We start from the raw sequence: 25,020 nt of genomic DNA on the forward strand, positions 1-25,020 counted from the left end.
CTTTTTGTACAAATATGTAATCGTTTCCTTATCTGATAATGATCCTGAGTGGACAATTTTTTTTCTAACGCCAAGGACCAGTGAGCGTGTGGATGACTTGGACATAAAAATTGTCTTGGGCTAATCGCCTTAATCATCCCATCAAGGCGATAGCTATGAACTCTTTGCAGTTGAGTTGTGTGTGTGTGTGGGGGGGGGGGGTGTGAGGGCATGGTTACACGAATAGCTGCATATTTTATCGTGATTAATCATGAGGTGACGCTGGCTTTCAGTTCAAGTAACCTGGTACCTAGTATTGAACTGTTACGTACATGACTAAACGGCTAAACGGTAGCCTAGCCCCTAGAGCTTCTGAAAAGTGGCACAAATCGGTGGTCTGCGGCGACTTCTAGGTGATATGCTGTAGATTTTTTTTTGTATTCGTAACAATGGCTTTTTCAGGTTGGTACACAGCGTTTATAGGAGAACTTTTGATGGTTAGTACAGGACGTTCATAGCAAATTATGTGCGCGATATCTTGAAGTCAGGAGAGAGGAGCGTTTTACTTGTCGTTGTGGAGATCGATGTGCCATCCCCCACCTCAATCGTGGTCACTCACTTGTCATGCTCTATCTCCGGAAACGCCGCCAACTACTTTCCTGCGCCAACCGTGCTTCTCCCTCCGGTCGTCTAACCGTACGCTCGAGCACACGTCACCGTGTGCGCTCTGATTGCCCCCCCCCCTTGACTAAACACCTCTATTGTGGAAAGTAGCGACAGCCTTCTTCGCGCGCGCTGCGCACGGTACGCTTTTTCTGCCAGCTGCCTCCTGGCGCTGCGGAAGAATCAGTGCGCGCGCTTGTTGTTTAAGCCATTTGAAGCGGTTAATGTGCTATTAATCGCCCAATGACCCTGGTGTGAGCGTGGTAAATTTCCGATAGGTCATGCTGACGAATATTTTCGAAAAAGACTGCGATAAACTAGCGGAAGCATTCTAAATAAAGTTACAGAGGTACTTAAGTCTCCTTACGTGCATTGATTGCGAAAGCATTATTACTCTTCCGCGCGATACTTCTTGCATTCTTTGTCGAGGCCGCGGCGTGTTTGGGTACGGCGTGTCTGGGCGTGTCGACTATATTGACGTGCATACTATTTCGACATCCAGGTTACGTGGCATTGTCATATGTCATCACTTGGTCGTGTGACCTTACAACTCATGATTCTTACTTGGTCACGTGACTGCCACTTGACGGGATCCCTTTGTCATAAGCTCGAATTAGACAAAGTAACATTTTTAAGGTTGGCCAGGTCGGCTTTGAACGTGGGTCAACTCAATTTTCGAATTGAGCAAGGTCAATTTTGAAGGTGGGCCACCAAATTTTGTGGGTGGCCCAAGTAAATTTTGAGTGGGCAAGGTCGGCTTTGATCCATCATCATCATCACCATCCTGGTTACGTCCACTGCAGGGCAAAGGCCTCTCCCATACTTCTCCAACAACCCCGGTCATGTACTACTTGTGGCCATGTCGTCCCTGCAAACTTGTTAGTCTCATCCTCCCACCTAACTTTCTGCCGCCCCCTGCTACGCTTCCCTTCCCTTGGAATCCAGTCCGTAACCCTTAATGACCATCGGTTATCTTCCCTCCGCATTACATGTCCTGCCCATGCCCATTTCTTTTTCTTGATTTCAACTAAGATGTCATTAACTCGCGTTCGTTCCCTCACCCAATCTGCTCTTTTCTTATCCCTTGACGTTACACCTATCATTCTTCTTTACATAGCTCGTTGCGTCGTCCTCAATTTGAGTAGAACCCTTTTCGTAAGCCTCCAGGTTTCTGCCCCGTAGGTGAGTACTGGTAAGACACAACTATTATACACTTTTCTCTTGAGGGATAATGGCAACCTGCTGTTCATGATCTGAGAATGCCTGCCAAACGCACCCCAGCCTATTCTTATTCTTCTGATTATTTCCGTCTCGTGATCCGGATGCGCCGTCACTACCTGCCATAAGTAGATGTATTCCTTTACCACTTGCCTCGCTACCTATTGTAAATTGCTGTTCTCTTCCGAGACTGTTGAACATTACTTTAGTTTTCTGCAGATTAATTTTTAGACCCACTCTTCTCTTTGCATCTCCAGGTCAGTGAGCATGCATTGCAATTGGTCCCCTGAGTTACTAAGCAAGGCAATATTATCAGCGAATCGCAAGTTACTAAGGTATTCTCCATTAACTTTTATCCCCAATTCTTCCCGATCAAGGTCTCTGAATACCTCCTGCAACATGCTGTGAATAGCATTGACGAGAACGTATCTCCCTACCTGACGCCTTTCTTTATTGGGATTTTGTTGCTTTCATTATGGAGGACTATGATGGCTGTAGAGCCGCTATATATATGGTTACGTGTAGCTGGAGCCCAATATTATATACAATTTATTTACAGAGAAGCTAACGGAAGGCCAAAATGGCGACGCTATATCAAGCGGGGCCCACGTCATGTCCTTCCTCCTCAGTGCAACCTCACTGTGGCGGCTGTTCCGTGGCATCACCCCCGGCAGTAGAAGCACCGTCCCGGTGCTTAATCTCCACATCCGCGGTGAAAGGTGTATGGTATGGCTTTAGCCTCGCCACGTGAACGATGTCACTTGCACCCGACGATGAAGCTGAGAGGTCGGCGGGGATGACTTCATACGTGACATCGGTCACTTGTCGCACCACACGGTATGGGCCAGTGTAGCGCGACAGCAGCTTTTCGGAAAGGCCCACACGTCGAATGGGTGACCAGAGAAGCACCAGAGAACCCGGAGTAAAGTGCACGTCGCGATGGCGGCAATCATAAAGGCGTCTCTGATGCTCCTGTGAGGCCTCCTGTGAGACGGGTGCGGGCGAGCTGGCGCGCGTGGTCGGCGTGTGCGATCGCGTCGCGGGCGTATTCAGTGGTTGAACGTGTGGCCGAGGGCAACAAAGTGTCTAAGGGCAACGCGGGTTCTCGGCCATATAGGAGCTATAATGGTGAATAGCCGGCGGTGTCGTGACGCGATGAATTATACGCGAACGTCACATATGGTAAGTGAAGATCCCAGTCGTGGTGGCCGGTCGCAACGTACTTTGAAAGCATGTCGGTGATGGTCCGGTTGAGGCGCTCCGTGAGGCCGTTGGTCTGTGGGTGGTAGGACGTGCTGAACTTGTGCTTTGTCGGGCAGGAGCGGAGGATGTCCTCGACGACTGCCGACAGAAAGCTGCGACCACGGTCAGTGAATAATTGGCGCGGAGCACCGTGCACTAAAATGATGTCATAGAGCAGAAAGTTAGCAAGTCAGTAGCACCATTTGTCGGAAGGGCTCTGGTGATTGCGTACCGCGTAACATAATCAGTAGCGACGGCAACCCATTTATTTCCGGAGCCCGAGAGAGGAAACGGTCCAAACAGGTCTAGACCAACACGGAAAAAGGGTTCCGGTAGGATGTCGATCGGCTCGAGACATCCAGCTGGATGTGTGGAGGGCTTCTTCTGGCGCTGACAGGGCTCACAAGCGGCAACGTAGCGCCGCACGGAGCGGGCGAGACCCGGCCAAAAGAATCGACGGCGTACACGGTCGTATGTGCGCGAGACGCCCAATTGTCCAGCCAAGGGAGCGTCGTGAAGTTGTTGGAGGACAGTCGAACGCAGGTGTGATGGAATTACGAGCAGAAGGTCAAGGCCGTGTGGATCGAGATGGCGGCGGTATAATGTTCCCTCCTTAAGGAGAAGCATCCGGAGAGAGGCGTCGCCATGCGTTGACTCCAGGTGGTCGATGAGGGCTCGTAATGAAGGATCGCGGCGTTGCTCGTTGCCGATTTCAAGCAACTGGGACACAGAGAAAACGCAAGCGATGGCGTCCGTATCAGTCGGTTCGTCGACGGGGTAGCGGGACAAACAATCGGCATCCTGGCGCAAGCGTCCCGTCTTATATACCACGGAGAAGGTATATTTTTGCAGGCGTAACGCCCAGCGAGCGAGTCGTCCGTGGGGTCCTTGAGCGAGGATAGCCAGCAGAGCGCGTGGTGATCAGTGATGACACAGAAGGGGCGTCCGTACAAGTATGGAGGAAACTTCGCAACAGCCCGCACAAGAGCGAGGCACTCGAGCTCTGTGATTGAATAATCGCGCTCAGCGGGTTATAGAATTCGGCTGACATAGGCTATAACGCGATCATGTCCACGCTGGCGTTGTGCTAACACTGCTCCTATGCCGTGACCACTGGCATCAGTTCGAACTTCCGTTGAGGCAGACGGGTCAAAGTGGGCCAGAATTGGAGGCGTGGTAAGGAGAATACTGAGCTGCGAAAAAGATGCGGCATGGTCAGGTCCCCAAGAAAATGGGGCGTCTTTCTTCAAGAGGTCGGTAAGAGGACGTGCGATTGTCGCAAAATCCTTCACAAAGCGTCTGAAATAAGAGCAGAGCCCTACAAAACTACGAACGTCCTTGGTAGGCTTCGGAGCAGGAAAGTTCGTAACGGCGCGAATTTTGTCCGGATCAGGTCGCACGCCTCTGGCGTCCACGAGGTGTCCAAGGACGGTGATTTGGCGCCGAGCGAAGTGACATTTTGACGAATTCAACTGGAGACCGGCGCGGCAGAACACATCAAGAATCGCTGAAAGACGGTCTAGATGCGTGTCAAATGTGGGCGAATAAACGATGACGTCGTACGAATGCACAAACAGGTGGACCACGTGAACCCCTGAAGCAAAGAGTCCATCATTCGTTCGAAGGTGGCGGGCGCGTTACAGAGACCGAAAGGCATCACCTTGAACTGATAAAGGCCGTCAGGGGTAATAAATGCAGTCTTCTCTCGGTCCATGTCGTCGACGGATATCTGCCAGTAGCCGGACCGTAAGTCGATAGAAGAAAAATAGGTGGCACCGTACAAGCAGTCTAGAGCGTCATCAATACGTGGCAAAGGGTAGGCGTCTTTTTTTGTGATTTTGTTCAGGCGGCGATAATCTACACAAGAACGCCACGTTCCATCCTTCTTTTTGACAAGTACGACGGGAGAAGCCCAGGGACTACAGGAAGGCTCGATAATGTCCTTTGCAAGCATCTTTTTGACTTCCTGTTGGATAACAGCTCGTTCGGACGCAGAAACACGATATGGACGTCGGTGAATAGGGTTCGCATCGCCAGTGTGTATGCGATGGGTCACGACGGACGTTTGACCTAAGGGTCGATTGTCAAAGTAAAAAATGTCGTGATAGCCGTCACGAACGCGGCAAAGGGCTTCAGCTTGAACAGGTGTAAGGTCAGAGGAAACCATCTTCTCAATGTCGACGTCAATACCGTGCGATGACATCACGGTATGGGCTGAGCTGTGACGATCTTCCACTGTGAATGGCTCGATCTCATCGTCCTGTAAAGCGCTGATTATAGCCAATGAAATCCCCTGAGGCAGAACTTGCGCGGTTAGCGCGAAATTGACAAGGGGAAGGCAGGTGCGGTTTCCAGTAATTGTCAGCACAATGTGCGGCACGGTAACACCATGTGTAAGTATAACTGCCGGAATTGGTGCGACCACGTAATTGCCGTCAGGTACAGCTGATGAGGACAACAAGTCGACGTGCGTCAGATTTAGGCGGTAGGCGAATAAAATCCATGCAGCTCAAACGGCTTGGAGGCGGGTCCACAGGGTCGGCAAAAGGAGGCAAGTCAAGGCGAAGTGAGCCGGCCGAACAGTCAATGAGGGCCGAATGATTGGCAAGGAAATCCAGACCGAGAATGAGTTCGCGAGGGCAATGCTCGATGATGGTGAAGAGAACGACTGTGTGTCTCTCAGCAATGGTGAGTCGGGCAGAGCACATGCCAACAATAGCGACAGTTCCCCTGTCGGCGTCTTGTACAAATCGGTTCGGGGCGGGCGTCAGAACTTTCTTGAGCCGACGGCGAAGAGCAGCACTCATAATGGACACATGCGCCCCGGTGTCAATCAACGCGCACAGAGGAACATTGCCGACGACAACGTCCAAAAGATTCTTTTTCGTGGGTAATGTGAAGCGAGGATTTCGTGCCAATGTAGTCATTGCAGCTTCACCTCCAGAGGCTGCACTGTCTAGTTTTCCGGTCGGGGGTGCGGCGAGTAGGTCGGAGAAGGAGCACGGCGTGACGGGGGCGAACGAGATTGACGACGGGAGGGAGAAGGCGAGCGGGAGTAGCGGGGTCGTGTCAAAGGCGTCGCAGGCTCAGATGATGGAGCGGGCACAGAAGGGGCGAAGGAAAAGGATGCGCTAGAGGGGCGAGGGTGGTAATCAGGTGAATAGCGCGTCGGAGAAGTCCAGCGGTTGCGACAGTGGCGAGCGACATGTCCAATGCGTCGCCATTCGGAGCGGTTGCGCTGTCCAGAAGAGTAAGAAGTGCACGGTGGGGACGTGCGTGGAGAGAGAGGTTCCGAGCGTACGGAACGAATGGATTGCAGGCCGACGTTGGACAACTCTTGACGGACGACGGCCTGGATCAAGGAGATTGTCACCGGAGAATGATCAGGTGATGTGAATGAAGGGGCCGCCGGTTGTGCCGCTTCGACCTCACGACGAATGATGCGGGTCAAGTTGTCACATCGTGACGGCTGCTGCAAGAGGACTTCACAGGATGACGTAGCAGCTGTGTTGGGAAGTCGCGTGATGTGCTGGGATACCCGGCGGCTTTTAGCATGCTCGAGACGGCGGTACTCCTTGAGGATCGCATCGGTGCTGGTGACGTTCGTAAACACTAGTAAATTGAAGGCGTCGACAGCAATGCCTTTGATGACGTGATTAACCTTATCGTACATGGTCGGGTCAGCCTTGGCACAAAGGGCCAAGACGTCGAGAATGTACGACACGTAGGACTCGGTCGACGTCTGTACACGTGTGGCAAGGGCTTTCTTGGCATTGACTTGGCTACCGAACGGATTGCCAAAGAGGTCGCGGAGCTTCTCTTTGAAGAGATCCCAGCTCGAGATCTCCCCATCGTGAGTCTGGAACCATGCAAGTGGAGCTCCGTCGAGGTAGAAAAGAACGTTCGCAAGCATAATAGTCGGATCCCACCTGTGACTGGTGCTGACACGTTCGTGTAAGCGGAGCCAGTCGCAACATCAGGACTGCCGACTCCGTTGAAAACACCAGGATCACGAGGGGGGGGGGGGGGGGTGAGACGGCGACGTAGGTCGGGGCTGCAGGCGGAGACGGTTGCGTAAATGAAGTGCCGCCGGCCGGAGCCGAAGTTGCACTGTCGCCGTTGCGACCGCTGCGAAGCTCCATGATGGGTACGGGGAACGTCCACTTTCACCAAATTAATGTTACGTGTAGCTGGAGCCCAATACTATATACAATTTATTTACAGGGAAGCTAACGGAAGGCCAAAATGGCAACGTTATATCAAGCGGGGCCCACGTCGTCTTCCTCCTCCTCAGTGCAGCCTCACTGTGGCGGCTGTTCCGTAGCAATATCTTTCAGTATTTTTACATACGGCTCGTCTACACCTTGATTCCGTAATGCCTCCATGACTGCTGAGGTTTCGACAGAATCAAACGCTTTCTTGTAATCAATGAAAGCTATATATAAGGGTTAGTTATATTCCGCACATTTCTCTATCACCTGATTAATAGTGTGAATATGGTCTATTGTTGAGTAGCCCTTACGGAATCCTGCCTGGTCCTTTGCTTGACAGAAGTCTAAGGTGTTCCTGATTCTATTTGCGGTTACCTTAGTAAATAGTTTGTAGGCAACTGACAGTAAGCTGATCGGTCTAATTTTTCAATTCTTTGGTGTCCCCTTTCTTATGGATTAGGTTTATGTTAGCGTTCTTCCAAGATTCCGGTACGCTCGAGGTGATGAGGCATTGCGTATACAGGGTGGCCAGTTTCTCTATAACAATATGCCCACCATCCTTCAACAAATCTGCTGTTACCTGATCCTCCCCAGCTGCCGTCCCCCTTTGCATAGCTCCCAAGGCTTTCTTTACTTCTTCCGGCGTTACCTGTGGGATTTCGAATTCCTCTAGACTATTCTCTCTTCCATTATCGTCGTGGGTGCCACTGGTACTGTATAAATCACTATAGAACTCCTCAGCCACTTGAACTATCTCATCCATATTAGTAATGGTATTGCCGGCTTTGCCTCTTAACGCATAATCTGATTCTTGCCAATTCCTAGTTTCTTCTTTATTGCTTTTAGGCTTCCTCCGTTCCTGAGAACATGTTCAATTCTATCCACATTATACTTCCTTATGTCAGCTGTCTTACGCTTGTTGATTAACTTCGAAAGTTCTGCCAGTTCTATTCTAGCTGAAGGGTTAGAGGCTTTCATAGATTGGCGTTTCTTGATCAGATCTTTCGTCTCCTGCGATAGCTTGCTGGCATCCTGTCTTACGGAGTTACCAACGACTTCTATTGCACACTCCTTGATGATGCCCCTAAGGTTGTCGTTCATTGCTTCAACACTAAGGTCCTCTTCCTGAGTTAAAGCCGAATACCTGTTCTGTAGCTTGATCTGGAATTCCTCTATTTTCCCTTTGCCGACACAATACGCATGTGCACAATCAATATATAAACGGAAGCAAACGCATACTTCCTCATTCTTATCATTATCGTTTGCTAATATCCATAGTATTATGTCAAAGCGCGATCTTGTTTGTGTTCTTGACTGCAATTCGGATGCTCTTGCTTTTAGCGAAACCTGGTTAAACCCTGAAATAACTGACAACGAAAATTTCCCCAGTAACACAACTTACAACATATGCAGTCGCGACCGGGATAAGAAAAGAGGGGGCGGTGTCATGATAGGAATTAAAAAGAATATCGTATCTTCTGTTGTTAAAACCCATACTAACCTTGAAATCATTTGGGTGGTCTGCTCCGTATCAACCGTGAATGTACTGCTCGGTAACTGTTACCGTGTGCCGGATTCTGATTTTTCGTTCCTAACTGCATTACATGGCAGTATTAATGAAGTAATTGATCTGTATCAGGTAGATATAATGTATCAATTTGGAGGTTTCAATCTCCCTTTAATTTACTCGTTTAATTCATCCTCATCGTGTCATATAGGCGCAAGCTTTATTACCTTAACATTCGATTTTAACCTATTTCAAGTAGTTAATCACTCGACTCGTAATTCCAATCTTTTGGATTTCATTTTAACAACAGCTCCAGCAACTGTCACACACATAACTTACTTAGATGAATTCGGTGATCACCAGCTACTCCAAGTGACCATCGATATTCAGTGCGCGTCCACCGGTTTCACCACAAAGCAAAATAGAGACTACAATAAAGGTAACTATAGCATAATTAACTCAGAGCTAGACAACCTTTTAATGATGTATTGGAGCCATCATTTTACAGCAGATCTGTCAATGAAAATTGGGTTCTCTTCAGAAATAAGTTGGCTGTGTTAATTGAAAAGCACATCCCTCTTGCTACTGTAATCAACGATAATTCCAATCCATGGTTTGCTGCCATTCTTCACAGAATAAGAAACAATAAGAAACGCCTACATGAAAAGGCGAAGCCCGTACAAACAACATTGGCTTGGGTTAAATACAAAAGCTATCTACAGGAGTACTGCACAGCTTTCTTGGTCGCCTAGAATAAATATTTCTCAAAAGATCAACCAGGAATCCTTACAAGTAATCTAAGTAACTTCTGTAGCATAGATAACCCTAGCAATAAGTGCAGTAATATTTCATTGCAGGATAAAAACTGCTCACCTATTCCTCACAGTCAATGTCCGACAGCATTCAACTCATTTTTCACATCCGTCTTTACAAGAGAAGATAGTTCTAACATACCTATTGTACTCGATTTTGATTTCCCGTGCATGACTCCCATCACTATCAGTTTAAAAGGCGTAGTCCATCTTATAGATAACCTTAAGATATCTTCATCCTTTGTCATAGATGTATAAATTCTAAAATACTAAAAAACGCAGTACTAGTATCCAGCAATATTCTTCTACACCTATTTGACCTATCCCTTACAAATGTTATGCTTACAGACGGAAGACAGCAAGAGTAGTGCCTGTGTTTAATAAAGATGAGAGTTCTCGTAAAAATTGCCGTCCTATATCATTAACGTTCATTTGGTGCAAAATGTTAGAACACATTATCGCATTCGACATATATTCTCATCTTGAATATAATAACTTTTTTTTTACCCGAAACATCATGGTTTCCGAAAACGATTTTCTTGCGGAACCCGACTACTAAAATCCAGGTCAGACTTGCTTTCATACGAAGAGTAATAAACAAATTGACTGCATCTTTTTGGATTTCTCGAAAGCATTTCATCGTGTAGCCCATAGTCGCCTGATATCAATTTTCTGCAATTAAACTTGACTCACTAACCCTATCATGGATTCGTAATTTTCTTTCTAATCGCGAAAGGTTGTTGCTAACTTTTCCTCTGCCCTGTCTGACGTCACCTCCGGTGTACTTCAAGGCAGTGTATTCGGACCTCTTCTCTTTTTAATTTACATTAACTGCTTGCCGAGTAATATATCCTCTTCTGTACAATTGTTTGCTGACGACTGCGTTGTATACCATTCAATTAACTGTTCTGCTGACCACGCGGCACTCCAGAATGATCTTGAACATATCAGTGATTGGTGTGCTACGTGGCTCATGTCCCTAGAGGTGTACAAGTGCAAAGTAATTTCCTTTTCTCGAAGAACTGTTACCTCTCACTTTTTTTATAATTTGGAATCTAACATCATTGACCACACCACAGAATATAACTACTTAGGAGTGTTCCTTACGCACAATCTTTCATAGACTAATCACATCACCTCCATTTCAATTAACGCCTCCAGAGCGTTAGGATTTCTGGGCCGCAACTTCAGAACTGCGCCGTCACCACTAAGAAAACTAGCTTACATAACTATTGTACGGCCACAAATTGAGTACGCCTCTTGTATATGGCCTCCTCATCAAAAATACATAATCGAACTCCTGGAGAGCATCCAGAATAGAGCGAGCCGTTTCATTTAAAAAAAATTATAGTAAGCAGTCAAGTGTAACCCACAGAAAAGTCCATCTTTCGTTGCAACCACTAAGTACTCGCCGTGATATTTCGCTTCTATTATTATTTCGTATATTCATTCACACAGTTGGCCTATCCTTATCAAACCTGAATAAAGCATCCTCGACGTCACAGACTGAACAATCAGTTCAGCGACACCCGAATTTATAGCACTACATACGCTTTTAATTTATCGGCTTTGCCCCGTGCGGTCCGTTTATGAAACACTTTACCAGATAACATCACTTGCCAATCGAAACACAGTGCATTTCACAATCTTCTAATTGATCAATATGTCGTTTCAACCGTTTAACAGAGCTTGCCTTCTTTTGAATTTCTTCCTTCATTTCTCTACAAGCTAAAAAAAAGAATTTCAGTGATCCTAATTTTTAACTATACTTATTACTGTATACATGCAAATACGTTTATAATAATAATATGCTATTATGTTATTGTGTTTACTGTTTTTGTTATTGCTTTTCATATTGTATTTGCTAATGTCGTATTAATTTTCCATGTTGCGTGAATATTCCTTTCATTGTACTGATGTTTATTCTTCCCCGATTCCCCCCCTTATTTCCTACCGTATTTCCCCCTTACACAATGCCTTCTGGAAGGCCTGTAAGGTATTTGTAAATAAGTAAATAAATAAATAAAATATAAAATTCCAGGAGTTGGTCACCAGGAGGGCTGTATATGCTGGCGATAAAGAGGCTTCGGTGCGTTTTTTCGTCTGGCAGGATCTCCACTAGGGTGGGCTCGATGGGGAGGTCTTCTATTTTGTGTTCTAGTGTTGTGAGAGTTTTCTTGGTTAGGGTGGCTGTGCGTTGGGGGGCTTGTGTATGAGCGGCGTAGACTTGAAGTCGCACATTGTGGGTGTTGATTTCCTGTAGCGCAGTGACATCGGGATGGTCCTGTTTGACGAGTTCTCGTAGGTTTGCATAGCAGAGGTGGAAGGACCGGCGATTCTATTGCCAGAGGCGCAGGGTATTTCGCGGGCTCTTTGTTGTGGTTTTAGGGGTTGCCATAATCAGGCTTTTCAGTTTCACAGGCAGATTCACGGTTGGATGAGATTGAGTGGGAGGCATTGTGACTGTTCGTGCAAGCCTTCTTTCTGCCTTGCTCGGTGGTGCTGAGAAAGCTGTCGAGATAGGACTTGATGACGTATTTGTTCTTTGTGTGTGCTATGGAGCTGTTGACCTGGGCTGTTCGGCCAGTGACCTGGTTTGTGAGAGTGGCGACTTGATTCGTTGGGGTGGTGACTTGAGCGGGAAGGCTCGGAATCTTATCAAGACAGACTTGGTGTTGATTTCGAGCATGGTGAGGATGTACTTTGTGAAGGTATCCTCGAAGGCCAGGAGGTGCTTCTGAACTATAGCTTCGATCGCGGCATCAACTGCCTCCGTGGTGCAAAAAAGAGTCGAAATTTCAGCCGCTAGCCAGAGCAATCGGTGACCGAAAAGAGAAAGCTTCTGTTGTCAACAACAATGCTGGATCAACAAACCGCGCATCCGTCTTAAGCAGCCGCTGCAGAAGCCGCGACATCAGCGAAAGTTGCAAAAACCACATGCCGCTCGTCCACTAGATCTCGCTCGCGCTCCTAGGTCGAATATGGGGGCGCCTCCGAGCTCTCTGAAGTGAAAGGCGGTGCTCTGAAAGAACAAGGTGAATGTGTTCCGAACGATCGATTTCGAGCAGCTGAATGTACCGTTATGTGTGTGCTGTCTGGCGTGCTAGCAAGTGTTTCTTTTTTCTCTTGAATAAGATAGACAAAGAAAGCATCATATGTATGCCTAAACAGCTGAAAAAGAGCGGGTAAGGTAAAAGGCACCTTTTAGACAGAGCAATGGTCAGTCACTTTTTCGGCCTGGTCTGTCATTTATTTGCCGCTTTTTCGTAGTAGTACGCGCGCCCACAACTAAAAGCGCCTATCCACGCCTGAGAGGGCCATTATTTGGCGCACTCAACTTTCTTGTGTGAGGAAGGTAATCAGAGCTAAGAAGTTTTGTAGGAATCAACATTTGGACTTGTTGGCAGAAATTCATCTTTGACTTAATCAGCGCACAGAAAACGGATAGAAATATAAAGCAAGGGGTTGCCGTGTTCTCTCGCTCTGCCCATCATCTTCTGCGCCGGTCTTCCAAGCGAAAGATGGTTCAGACCAGGCACGCACCCCCCCACCCCTCCGAAGCTAAGTGCCCCCCCCCCCACCCACCCGCGCCACCACTCCTCACACACATTCCTAAAGCGCCGCCATATCAATCTTGAGACGTGGCAGCTATTCGGCGGTCAACATTTTGCTGTCTTTCTCGCTCCTTTTGGATGGCAGTAGTTATCGGCATCTCCCGGATTTTGAAGGACACTTTCCTCATCGATTCGGTGCCCGCGCGATTAACTCGAGACGCGTTCAGTTGTCACCATCTATTGCAACGGCCAAGCGCATCGTTGTTGCTTCGTTAGTTCAACCTTCTTTGCTTAGGCTGATCCAGGGACCAGGAAAGAAGTTCAGTTCGTAGTCAGCTGGTCTGTATACTCGTGGAACGAGTTGCAGCCGGAGACAACGCCAGTTGCGTTTAACTTTTCCTTTTGCTTCATTATTTCCTCGAGTGACGGCTCGCCGCGACGCTGGCATATCTTCGGAACCATACACCAGTGATATAGGTTATATAAGGTGTCAAATATCATGCGAAACAGCGTCCATGATCAAACCCTGCAATAACCGTTAATCCCATAAGCAGTACGAATGTCACCCGTTGCTTCATCTGGTTTTTCGCTAACTGTACACCATTTTTCATGCAAAATTGGCAACTGGAAGCAAGAGTCGCAAGGTGTTGAGAAATTAAGCGATCTACTAAGGGAGACAGCCGAGGCGACAGCCAAACAGGAAGGAAAAACGAAAATTAACAAATTTAACCGTTACTTGTGAAACTATTTATGTATCAACATCTTTTTAGTTAAAAAAGACGTAGAGAAAACGTCGCCGCAATTGGAAAAGGATTCCGTATGTTCTGAATGACGCTTCTACCGTTATCAGTCGAACCGCCTGACATAGCCACTTCTATGCTATGCTTCTGTGGGTGTTTTTCTAACCTTCCGCGGTGGGCTCAGCACGTCTAGAACGCAGCGTCCTGCGCTCTACGCGGTCGTATGGGACTGGCATATCCACGTATCGTTACGAAACTTCCCAAATAACAGCACGAGTCTGTTTTGGCACTTAACTTGGTAGAGCAGTAAACGAGGGATCCAAAAGAACTCTGATTGTTCCGCAAATATATATTTCTGTGTATTTCTTCCAGAGCTAACTTAAAGAAAAACCTTACTAGAAATACACTTTCACTTGTTTACTTGTTCTTAGCAGTGTTCTTCTTGCGCTTCTTTCCTGCGCGAGTCAATTTGATGTGGTTCCTTGTTTGTCAAGCAAAGGAGAAATCTATCTCACAGGCGTATACCTGTGAGATAGACCTTATTTGATTTCTCTTTTGCGCATTTACGCGGTGTTATGGCGAACGGTTGGTATTATTCACGTTTACACTAATAAAGGTGCCCCCCCCCTCATTTAGGCAGAGAGGTTACCTTGGGTTGCGCCCCCCCCCCAAAAAAAACAAGAAATCCTGGGTACGTGCCTGGTTCAGACTATACTCTTCCTTAAAGCCAAGTTGGTTTTTCTTTCTTCACGCTCCTTCTTTGGATGCAGGACGTCCTTCACGTTTTATTGCTGTGTGCTCCTCTTTAACGACAAGAGAGAGTAAAACATCTTTATCAATAATATTTGAATGGCGAGAGCAGTGTGGGAGGAACCCTCAGTCCAGGGTCCCTAAGATGATTCTGTTGATGTTTCGAGCCCGTTGTATCGCAGCTCGGAGGACCTCGGGAGGTCCGTCGCGGAGGGCATTGTCCCACCTTTAACTACAAGCACCTCTGCGTGGTCGCTTGCGCCTGGCCCTTGCGTTCGCGAACAGTTACTAATCCTTGGTTGGAATAGCCGACAGCGCTGCTTCAAATGTCTACCGTGGCGAAGAAAGACTACGTGACTGCCCTTCTGTAATTATTAACGAATTGACCTCAGCAGCCCCTAAGCCAGCTAAGTGGGATACCTTACGGTGAGAGCAAAATCGTGGGACCGCCTCGCATGTCGCAGCAGCGGCTACAGAGCCACAAAAGCACTGCCGCGGTTCTTGAAGTCGACAGGACTGAGTGACAGTGATGAACATTACAGTTCGTCTAGGTCTACAGCGCACCAGAACTCTGTCCTCTAAACTCGTCAATGAGCTGGACTCATCAACCAGAGCACTTACGCCTTATGCTCTGGTGACTCCTTGAGCAGCGCAACCACCATGTTCAGAGAATCTCCCGACCCCAGTACAACGCCTAATGTATTACCAGTGGCAAGGGCTCGGACAATAAGATACTTGTACACAAAAGTCCACCTCTCTCCCATTTTTATTTTCTACCCTTGCCCATAGGCGCCGACTATACGGCCCCCCTCCGGAGTTTTTCCGGGGAGCAGGGCATCCCCCCCCCCTCCCGGGTTATGTGAAAGATGGTGCTTACATGATTGAGACGGACGTCAGGTTAGGATGTCTGCCGTAGAATTCCGGCGTCGGTCATCAAGAAAGCCACTGAACATGTGATACAATGGACACAGTACTGCGTACCTGCAAAAGGAGACCTATTCGGACACGTTCTCTAGGCTGGTGTTCAACAGACCTTACGAATCCATATATAATAAGGGCGCGCTGAAATGTGATGTTTTCTTTTCTTTTCTTTTTTTTTTGTGCGTACAACCTGATTGCCAATTCGGCTGATTTAGAGAAGGTATTCTTGCTTTCTTGAACGCATCGTTTTTGCCTTTTCTCTACACGTTGGTCGCTTCCCGGTTGGTTTACTTCTTATTTTTTGACACTAACCAAATTTTACGGCACGTGTACACTTTCATAAAAAATAAAACGGTCACATTAATGTGGCTTTGGTCCGAAGTAAGTTTCTGGTGCGAAATTTAGCTTCGCGCGCTCTCTTTCGGTGCGAGCAACACCAGGATTTTGGAACATTCTATGCCTATTGCATTGCTTTTCGCATTTCGTGCGTGGTCAAAGCGACACTTCGGCCGCGTTATCAAGGGGCTTTTGTTATCAATCTAATTGTTCGGCTTTGAGAGACGGATAGTGAGTGTGACCGCAGACATGAGAGGAAGGAAGAGCTGCCAACCCGCGAAACCTGCTGATGATGCTCCTTCCGTAGCATTATCAAGGTGATGCGCTGTATCTTCCGGTTTGCGAGATGCAATGCAGTTACTTTCAATCAGCTTATTTGAGGGCGCTGCTTTATGATGCGGGTGGTAGCGCATTCACGTGGTGTGTATGTATATGTGGGGGGGGGGGGGAATGAAAACTCTCGGCCTATGCCCTTGCCACCACTTCCCCCGCGTTAGGGTAACCATATGGGCCCACACCTCGTTAACCTCTTTCTCTTACATCTTTCTCACCAACCTATATACAAGATTTCTGTGACTGAACAGAAATGATCCATCTGGCTGTATCACTCGTGCAGATAGGACCTGCACTCGTCGCTATATCCGTTTGGGGCCCTACAGGACACTACGTGGCCGTCCAATCACTGACATCAGAAGGCCCCTTCGACATCAGAGTGGTACACAGGCTGTATTTCGAGCCAGGAGTGAGTTGGCTGCTGCGGAGGTTCTACACCATGACGCTGCGAAACATGGTATGCGATAAATTGATTTCCATGGTTCACGTGATTCACAAAGACAAGCAAAATGAAAGTTTACTAGAATGGCTGTCATCAAAACTTAAGTTCTAAAGAGCCTGTTGGGCAAATTTGTCAAAGTTGAATACAGAGCTGAGCGCAAAACACGCACGCCCAAGAGCGAAGATGAACAGCGCCTAGCTAAGTTCCTGTTCCCTCTTGAGCAAACGTGTTTTGCGCTCAGTTCCCTACAAAAATAAGCGATGTTACCTATACCTTGTGGCAAACATGCATTAGACTGATATCGTTCTTTGTCATTTATAACTTACACACATGTTGTGCAGCTTCACTAGCGTCAACATTCGATTGTACTCTGCTAAAATTACCGTGAACTAAAGGCATTACGTACTGCGCTCACACTTTGAACGGCATAGTGAAAGAACGTTATCCAGGTTTCACTGATTTGTTTGTATGCTAACGCCACTTCATGAGGGGTGGTCGGGCAGGGCGAAAACCGGCCCGCATTTGCATGTTTAGGTTCACCTGCTGCAAACAACACTCGTCCTCCTCGTCTGACGCTGCCAAACAATTTTTTCTCGCCCTTTCACTGTGCTGTGCGCCAAAACTTCATAGAGCATTCTTATGCTTCAAATTTGTGACAAGCGCAGAAGTTCCTTACATACGCTGTATGTGCCAATTGCAAAGTATATATGTGGCAAATGACGCATGCAGATTGCAGTAGATATCTTACAATATTCTAATAATATTGCCGGTATGGAAGCGTCATATTGATGCATGGTGCAGGGTCACGCGTTTAATTGTGCAGCCTCATCCATGTCATTCTCATCCATATCTCATCCATGTCAGAAGGTAGCGCAAATTGCTGTCAAACAATAAGGTGATGGCGAACAACTCAGATGGCGGGAGGGCAAACCATTTTCTGCGCTGTTAGCCATGTTCAATGTAAACAAACTAGCGCAGCTTAGAACTCTCAATCGATGAGAAGTGCGAGCAACAACTGTATACGATACGGGTCTGCGGCACTCCTTTCGGTCAACCGTAACATACACCTCTATATTTAACAGGACACTGTCGTTGCCACTGCGAATGATGCAGAAATTCAGAACTGCAGCTAATATTGCGTTCCCATGTGCGCATTCTGTAAAAGAATAGCACGTATTGCTCCTATATGCCGTAATTATCTCTGTAAACACTGAATCAGTTGATTTGGCCAAGTGACCATTCCGCCGTGTAAAACCCTATAATCTTCGCCTTCTTACCGCTATTCCACCGCATGTCACCCGCCTTCTTATAAGTGTTAACGTCACGTCAGTGACCACCGATGCACATACATTCTAATTGTGCGCTTCTCTGAAGACTGTAGGTTCTGATCAACCATGCTGCAGATCTGTGGTTATGGCTTTCCGTTCTGCTGATGGAGTTGGTTCTTCAGTGAGGTCCATGTTGGCGCCCTTTCTCGAACTGTGCGGGTTGTCTCACGCAGATTCTTCGCTTGTTACACGTGATACAATGCAGTACTAAGAATCTCACTCATTCTGCGGCGTTGAATGTGCACACTTACGCCTTTTTTACCCTTCGTAGGTGGACCGAGACGCGGCAGTGTGGAACCACAAGTTGTACCTAAACAGGCCAACGCTTGTCAAGGAAGACCAGTCGATTGCCGCCTTCCGCAAGTGGTACTCACAGTTCTACAGCAGCAGCAGTCCTACGTGGCAGGAGATACGCGAGCGCACCTTGGATTGGTGACCGCGGACATCCCACTGTGTCACATGAACTATGGACAGCGGGCCAGAACTTAACACGTGAACTTATTTTCGAGCGTAGCTTCGCGGCCCGCATCCCAAATCGGGTATCTGTGCATCTTCCGGCGCTACCACTATGCGGTGGGAGACGACTGAAAAAAGAACGGACAGAGATTCAGTCGGGTTTCTGCACTCAAGGCATTCGCTGCTTAGAATCATAAGAACTCGTGAATTGTGCGACCGACAAAGTTTGTAGCGCGTTGCATACTTCTATCACCTTTCGTTACATTTATCCCTTTCCCCAACACAGAGTAGCCAGCTTGTGCTTGCACTGACAAACCTCCATGTTTTTCCCTCTCATCTTTTCCCCATAGGAAATGTCAGTTAGCCTTTTGCAATGAACCCGGCATAGCGACTGCTATTTGTCGGCACATTTACAAGGTGTCCCACGTAACTCGAGCGGAGATTTTAAATATGAGCGCGTAGGAAGCGAACTGAACCGGACGCATACTATTCGCCTATAGTAGCTCAAGCAACTTTTTGTTTTCCCCATAACTCACTAATTAATAAAGTTCAATTACCTAACTTTTTATTATTGGCTGAGGATCCCAAGTATGATACGCTGATTTGTAGAGCACCTTCAGAAACCACCTATCGAGCTGTTTTTTGTCGATACGTCTCACGTAGTCCTTTTTTCCGGGTTGCTAAGGGAGCCCGCGAAATATGAAAAAAGAAAGCCACGTGACGGAGCGCTTCCGCAGTGGTATCGTGCGTTCAAGCGTGCGTTCGGCGAACACTGTCGGCTGCATCGTGACTGGCTACGGGGAAGCGGCAGGGCGTTCTTTATCCCCTCGGCAGCGCTCGACCAGCAGCATGCATTTGCGCCGTCATCAGACGGGAGCCGCCGGCCCAGCTGCCTACAACCAGCATAACGCCCTGCCGCTTCACTGTCGCCAGCCACGATGCAGCCGACCATGTTCACCGAACGCACGCTTGAGAGCAGCACGATACCACTGCGCAAGCGCACCGTCACGTGACTGTTTTTTAAATATTTCGTGGGCTTCTTTTGTCACCCGGGAAAAAAGGACTACGTGAGACGTATCGTACAGGAAACAACTCTGTCGGTGGTTTCTGAAGGTGGACTACAAATCTGCGCATCATACTTGGGGTCCTCAGCCAATAATTAAAAAGTGGGGTAATTTAACCTAATTAATGAGTGAGTTATGCGGAAAACAGTAAAATTGCCTGAGTTACTATAGGCCAGCGTAAATAATACGTGTTCGGTTCAAATCTCTTCTGACGCGATTTTCATTTTTAAATTCTTGGCTCGAGTTACGTGGGACGTTCACCTTGTATACCGTTTGCAACCGCTCATTGTAACCATTGAGCGCACAGGAGCAGGCGTGCGCATTGCTGTTTGCGTTGGAGGTGGATCAGCAGTAGGGACTGCGCTCAGCTTCACGCTCGCAAAGGAGTGTGCTCAGTGCGCATGCACCTTCCGTTGCTACTTACGTGGATTGACCATCGCATTGGCCTGCGCTGCCATGACATGACGTGACTTACAGCCCGTTGGATAGCTGTAAGCCACGTCTTCCAGTTCGCTCTTGTTTCCAGAAGACAGATCCAGCTCCGTGGAACCGTTGTAATCAGTATATCCGCCTAAATCATCCATATGCGCGCTCATATTTTCTACCAGTAGCACCTGGCACAATTTCTTGAATTCATTAATATCGCTTTTAACGACAATAATCAATTGTCTTCATCTCTGCTATCACTACCTGTCTATAGGTAAGCAACTTCAAGCCACGTCTTTTTGCCTTCCCATGCGCCGCTAATCCATAAATGTTCCTTACATGTCTGTTTTAACCTTTACCACTTCCTGCCTCACCTAATTATCATGCCTACGCCTGCGCTTTTCCTTGACCCAGTCATTCTGTAGCACCCATCCCATATAAAATTATTTTAACAGGCAGCTGCGTCCCTGCTGCTTCATCATCATCATTACCACCAGCAGCAGCAGCATCACTCTGTTGAACACACTGCCCCTAATAATAATAATAAATGATACTAAATGAAATACCCATTTCCATTTATTTATTGTGTTTGTGCGTCAACAATAAAAAAAGTGGGCTTGGGCCGATCCCGGAGATATTGAAATACCGGGCCGACCTGCGGCTTGGGTGAAGCAGGTTTCAAGCGCTCCGTCCATAATCAATCAATCAATCAATCAATCAATCAATCAATCCAATCCAATCAAAGGTGGTGTTAAAGTGTCCAGGAATAACCTCGAGTGTATTGGGGCTGGCGCACTAGGCAACGCACAGGAAAACAGTGCACACACCATAGAGTTAGTAGAACAACTCTAGAGGAAAAGCTGGGCCGGAAAAGTGGGAACCTCTAGGGCGCCGCCCTGTTGCTACTGGTCAATGTGGCCAGCGCAATTACTATTGAAAGAGCTGAAAGCAAGTACAGGTCACCTTATGCTTTGTCATCTAAAAACGCATACCTGATGGCTTTATGAAGGTGGTACGTTAATATTCGGTTTACAGAAAGCGATCGCTAAGTCCGTGACTTATGTAAATCACGATGTACGCATTCATGCAATAAAGAATGACGCGAATTTCGGTTTCGAATCTGTTTTTTGGATGCGCAGTAGTTTCGTACAGTTTAGGTTTGACATGCGATCGCGCGTCGACATCGGACGCAATGGCAAACTCGTGCCTTATGTGCCACCGAAGCCCCGAAGTGCTCTGGCATATAACTTCACATGTAAGTAAACGAATGTACCTCCTTGTTGAGAATATCACGCGAGTAGGCAGCTCTTGTGGTGCATCACAATCGTTTGAGAAGCGTCACAGTAGAGCATTTTTCCACATGCGGAGCGGTGTTTTTATTTGCAGGTTTCCCTTCAGTAGGAAATTGCTGGACAGGCGGACCAGCGCACCGGAATTGTACTGGCGAAGCCGCAAGCAACTCAAAGAATCTGTTTAATTGTTGCACTTTGAGCAATCATGCTTCTACAAAGGCCACAGCAGAAAAACAGCCTGATGCCGAGTATTTCTGTGCCACGAAGTAATCAAGAGGCGAGTGCCTAATGCGGACGAAATCGAGTGGATCGAGACTTAGAACGACAGAAAGCTGAGCTAGTTGGTAAGGATTCATTATGCAAAACAGAGGTGAGGCGTGCAGACAGGACACAAGAGTAGAGAAGTGGGCAGCGCTCGTGTTGTTTGCTTGTAAATACTCTACTCTTGTGTCCTGTCTGCACGCCTCACCTCCGTTTTGCATAGCGAGTGCATCAACCCACATATTAATAGCGTAGGCGTTTTATTAACTGTGCAATATTTTCAACACTTCTTTGCATGCCATTTCATGTGGAATATTTTTCTGGTCACAAATTTGTGCAGCGAATCTATTTGCATGGTCGACTCCGGGTTTGTGGGACCGTTCACTTGCACTTGATGCTGAGTCTTTTACATGTATCCATAAACTGCAGATATGCACATCAGATCCCTGCGAGCATGTTCAAAATTAATTATTTGAGACAACAGGCACCATATGCAATACTGACATAATCTCAAATACCACTAAGCAGCTGGGACACACTTTTGTTGAGTATACTCGCAAGTAAAATAAGTGATCATGTGGACAGCTCCAGCTCATTTTTCTTAAATCAGTGTGTACAAGGGGTATGCAAAGATAATGTTTTTTCTCGCGCACCGATTATTTTGCTGTATAAGCAAGAGAACCCACCACGTTAGTGTAACGTATCTTGTACATCACACTAATATGTGTTTTAATTTACCAAGTGAAATGAGTTACTTTTATGGCTCATTCAGTCATATCACACTTCAAGCTGCATTCATCAATCTTCAGTTGGATTTTGCAAATGTTTAATGAAACATATTTCCCTTTTATGCATATATGCAATGGCAAGCCCTTCCGTGTGTTCCAAAGGTAAAGTTTAAGCTCTAAATTAAAGAAGACATTTCTAGTCAGAAACAAGCAAAAATGGTGAATGCAGAGTATCAGAAGCCCAAGGTACAGAAATTACGAGAAGTGTCAAATGATTTTAAGGAAAGAGTCGTATTTGAAAATGCAAGACTCTTTAGTGTAGGTCAAGCAAGTCAATATAGGTAGAGTACTCTGCAAAATTATGCGAGTGAGAGGATGTCAAACAATGGGTCAGGAAATGCGTTGTTTTTCTGCAAAACAAAAGCTGATTGCCATTACATAAGTCACTTTAGCATCATGAGACTGCTGGTTGATAAATTCAGAAATAAACCAAAAAACAAGACACGCAAAAATAAAAAACAATTTAATGATGCTCTCTCCACACTGGGATAAATAAAAACAAACACATCACATCTAATGTGGACATATCAGACGCCTTGTGAAACACAAAAGAAAATTTCAGTTTCGAGCTATGGCACTTGCCACATAGATGTGGGTGGCCTTGAACTAATAGTGATAGTTACCACTGCATTTAGAAATTGAAAGCATTCATGCAGACAAGGAGGATTCTTTATATTTTTGGCTACCACTTCAAGTGCCTCCACCAAGTGCTACAATGCTGCACGCAGCCATACTAAGGATCTCGCAGCAACACCTGCAGGTAAAAAGCAGAAGCAGCCAGAGTGCTGGTGTGTACTGGACACTATGTTTGAAAACTTTTAGGCAAGAAGAGTGCAAGAAGCAGACATAACAACTGCATTTATTTCCATAATTCCCCATTTGAATGGCCTTTTCTTTTTGCTTAGACAATGACTACGCCTAGCCACAGCAGCTCCCTCATACTTACTCCCTCATACTTACTGGCCGTGGAGGCAAATGCAGGTAAGAGGCAAGAAGCAATAGCACTGGTATCGATATTCATCTAATTTTTTTCTTTTAGGCGGCCAGCACACCTCGAACAGCCACTTCGACTGCGGGTGTGTCACCCTAGTCGCCAAGGAAACATTTGAGGGAAAGCGACAGGCAATGTGAACAGCCACTTTTCCATGTAAACGATGCTCTTTCTCTCGGATGACTCCTACGCCTCGCCACACCAGCACACTTGTGCACAAAGATGCCGTGGAGGCACTTGCAGGTCAGAGGCAAGAAGCAGTGGCACTGGTGTCGACATTCACCCAATTTCTTTTTCTTACACTGAGGCAGCCAGCACACCTCGAACAGCCACCTTGACTGCGGGTGTGTCAGTAGATTCCTGTTGTACATATGCTCATAATAAACTTCAGTAAACTTGAACTTGATAATAAACTTGAAGGCAAATGGGACATTGATGCATTGTTTTTTGGACATTTATTGTACACATACAATATATGTTATACTTTGCAGTGCTACAGAGCGTATTTTGAAGCTTCCTCCTATATTTTGCACCTTTAATTACGTATGTGTTGTGTGGCCCTCAATGCAGTTCATGTTGTAGCAGCTGCTTTGTCTGTGTATCGCACATTGGCTTAAGCTCGTGATATCCACATGCTTCTCTCACATATACAAAATAAAGTTCTATGTAGTCCTCAGTGTTACAACAAAAAATGAGAGTAAACAATCCGATCGTGGAATTGTGTTTATTACAGCAATTCCTATGACAGTTATTGACAAGTTGACAACTTGAACTGTTCAATCCGTCCATAGCCTCCTCTATTGTTCAAAAGTAAAGGAGGCTATGATCCGTCATGGCAAGGAATTGTATGTATACATAAAAAAAAAGGGGGGGGGGGGTATGTGTGTGTGTTTGTAGTGGGGGGTATAGGATTAGGGCGGTACGAAAAAATGTTCCAACACCATCCTCTAGACCCATTCCGTTTAGGTACCGTAACAAAGCGTATCATGCATAAAGTTCATACAACCAACTCTGATGTTACTACACACGCCAGGCGACGCGAGCTACATTTGCCATGACGCATTCGCGACTGCACCGGATGCTCTCCATATTATTCTCGTTAATCGTGCTCACTGCACCGAGGCAAAAGAAAGATCATGGGCGCAGGTGCCTTTAATGTATCTCGACCTTGGGAGGCACTGCTGCGCGTGCCAGGGGAGCTGTCCGTGCGAACACTCCCTGGCACACATTTGCCTCGGCGGCCCCAACCTATGTACCGTTCTGCTTCGAGCTTTGATCCCCCCACTGTACCCTTGGGTGCCCTGGAGTTCTTGCGCCGCCTGCTTTATTATAATCTCGGGTGCTCTCCTGAGACTTCCGTTTGTCGGTTACATGTGCCCTACAGCTGGATCAGTAATTATAATAATAAAAAAACCCGATCTATCGTCGCGACGATAGATCGCGAAAGCGGCTTTTGCAACATACCGCGTCCGTGCGAAGAGAATTACAGAACGCCAACGAGGAATCTGACCACAGCTTCAAGCTCGTAACCTCGTCGAGTGACACTTCTGCAACAGGCGTGACCGCTGAAAACCGCATACCGCCGGAAACTTCAACAGGATGATCCCTCGGTTGCATAACTGCCACCTGTACGGCAAACATGTACCACACCCACACAGTCCCGCAACATAGAATAAAGAACCAACTTATAAAGCCCAAACACACGG

The 25,020-nt window shown here is 46.9% G+C and overlaps 1 protein-coding gene and 1 long non-coding RNA gene across 2 annotated transcripts in view; both read left to right on the forward strand.

Annotated features, from left to right (window-relative positions):
• The window catches only part of LOC142591271 (cholesterol 7-desaturase nvd-like), a 63,493-nt gene extending 44,480 nt beyond the window's left edge, over positions 1-19,013 (forward strand). Inside the window, exons 7-8 of the mRNA XM_075703607.1 lie at positions 16,550-16,723; positions 18,308-19,013. Coding sequence (XP_075559722.1) covers positions 16,550-16,723; positions 18,308-18,472 — 339 coding nt within the window. The 3' untranslated portion in view covers positions 18,473-19,013. The remainder of the gene's footprint in view (positions 1-16,549; positions 16,724-18,307) is intronic.
• A 1,801-nt stretch (positions 19,014-20,814) lies between these two features.
• On the forward strand, positions 20,815-24,203 carry LOC142590584 (uncharacterized). The gene is made up of 3 exons (XR_012830195.1): positions 20,815-21,237; positions 21,369-23,304; positions 23,363-24,203. It is a non-coding gene; the product is annotated as an uncharacterized LOC142590584 (long non-coding RNA).
• The last annotated feature ends 817 nt before the right edge of the window (positions 24,204-25,020 follow it).

This window comes from Dermacentor variabilis, chromosome 8 (assembly GCF_050947875.1).
Source record: "Dermacentor variabilis isolate Ectoservices chromosome 8, ASM5094787v1, whole genome shotgun sequence".
Classification (NCBI taxonomy): Eukaryota; Metazoa; Arthropoda; class Arachnida; order Ixodida; family Ixodidae; genus Dermacentor; species Dermacentor variabilis.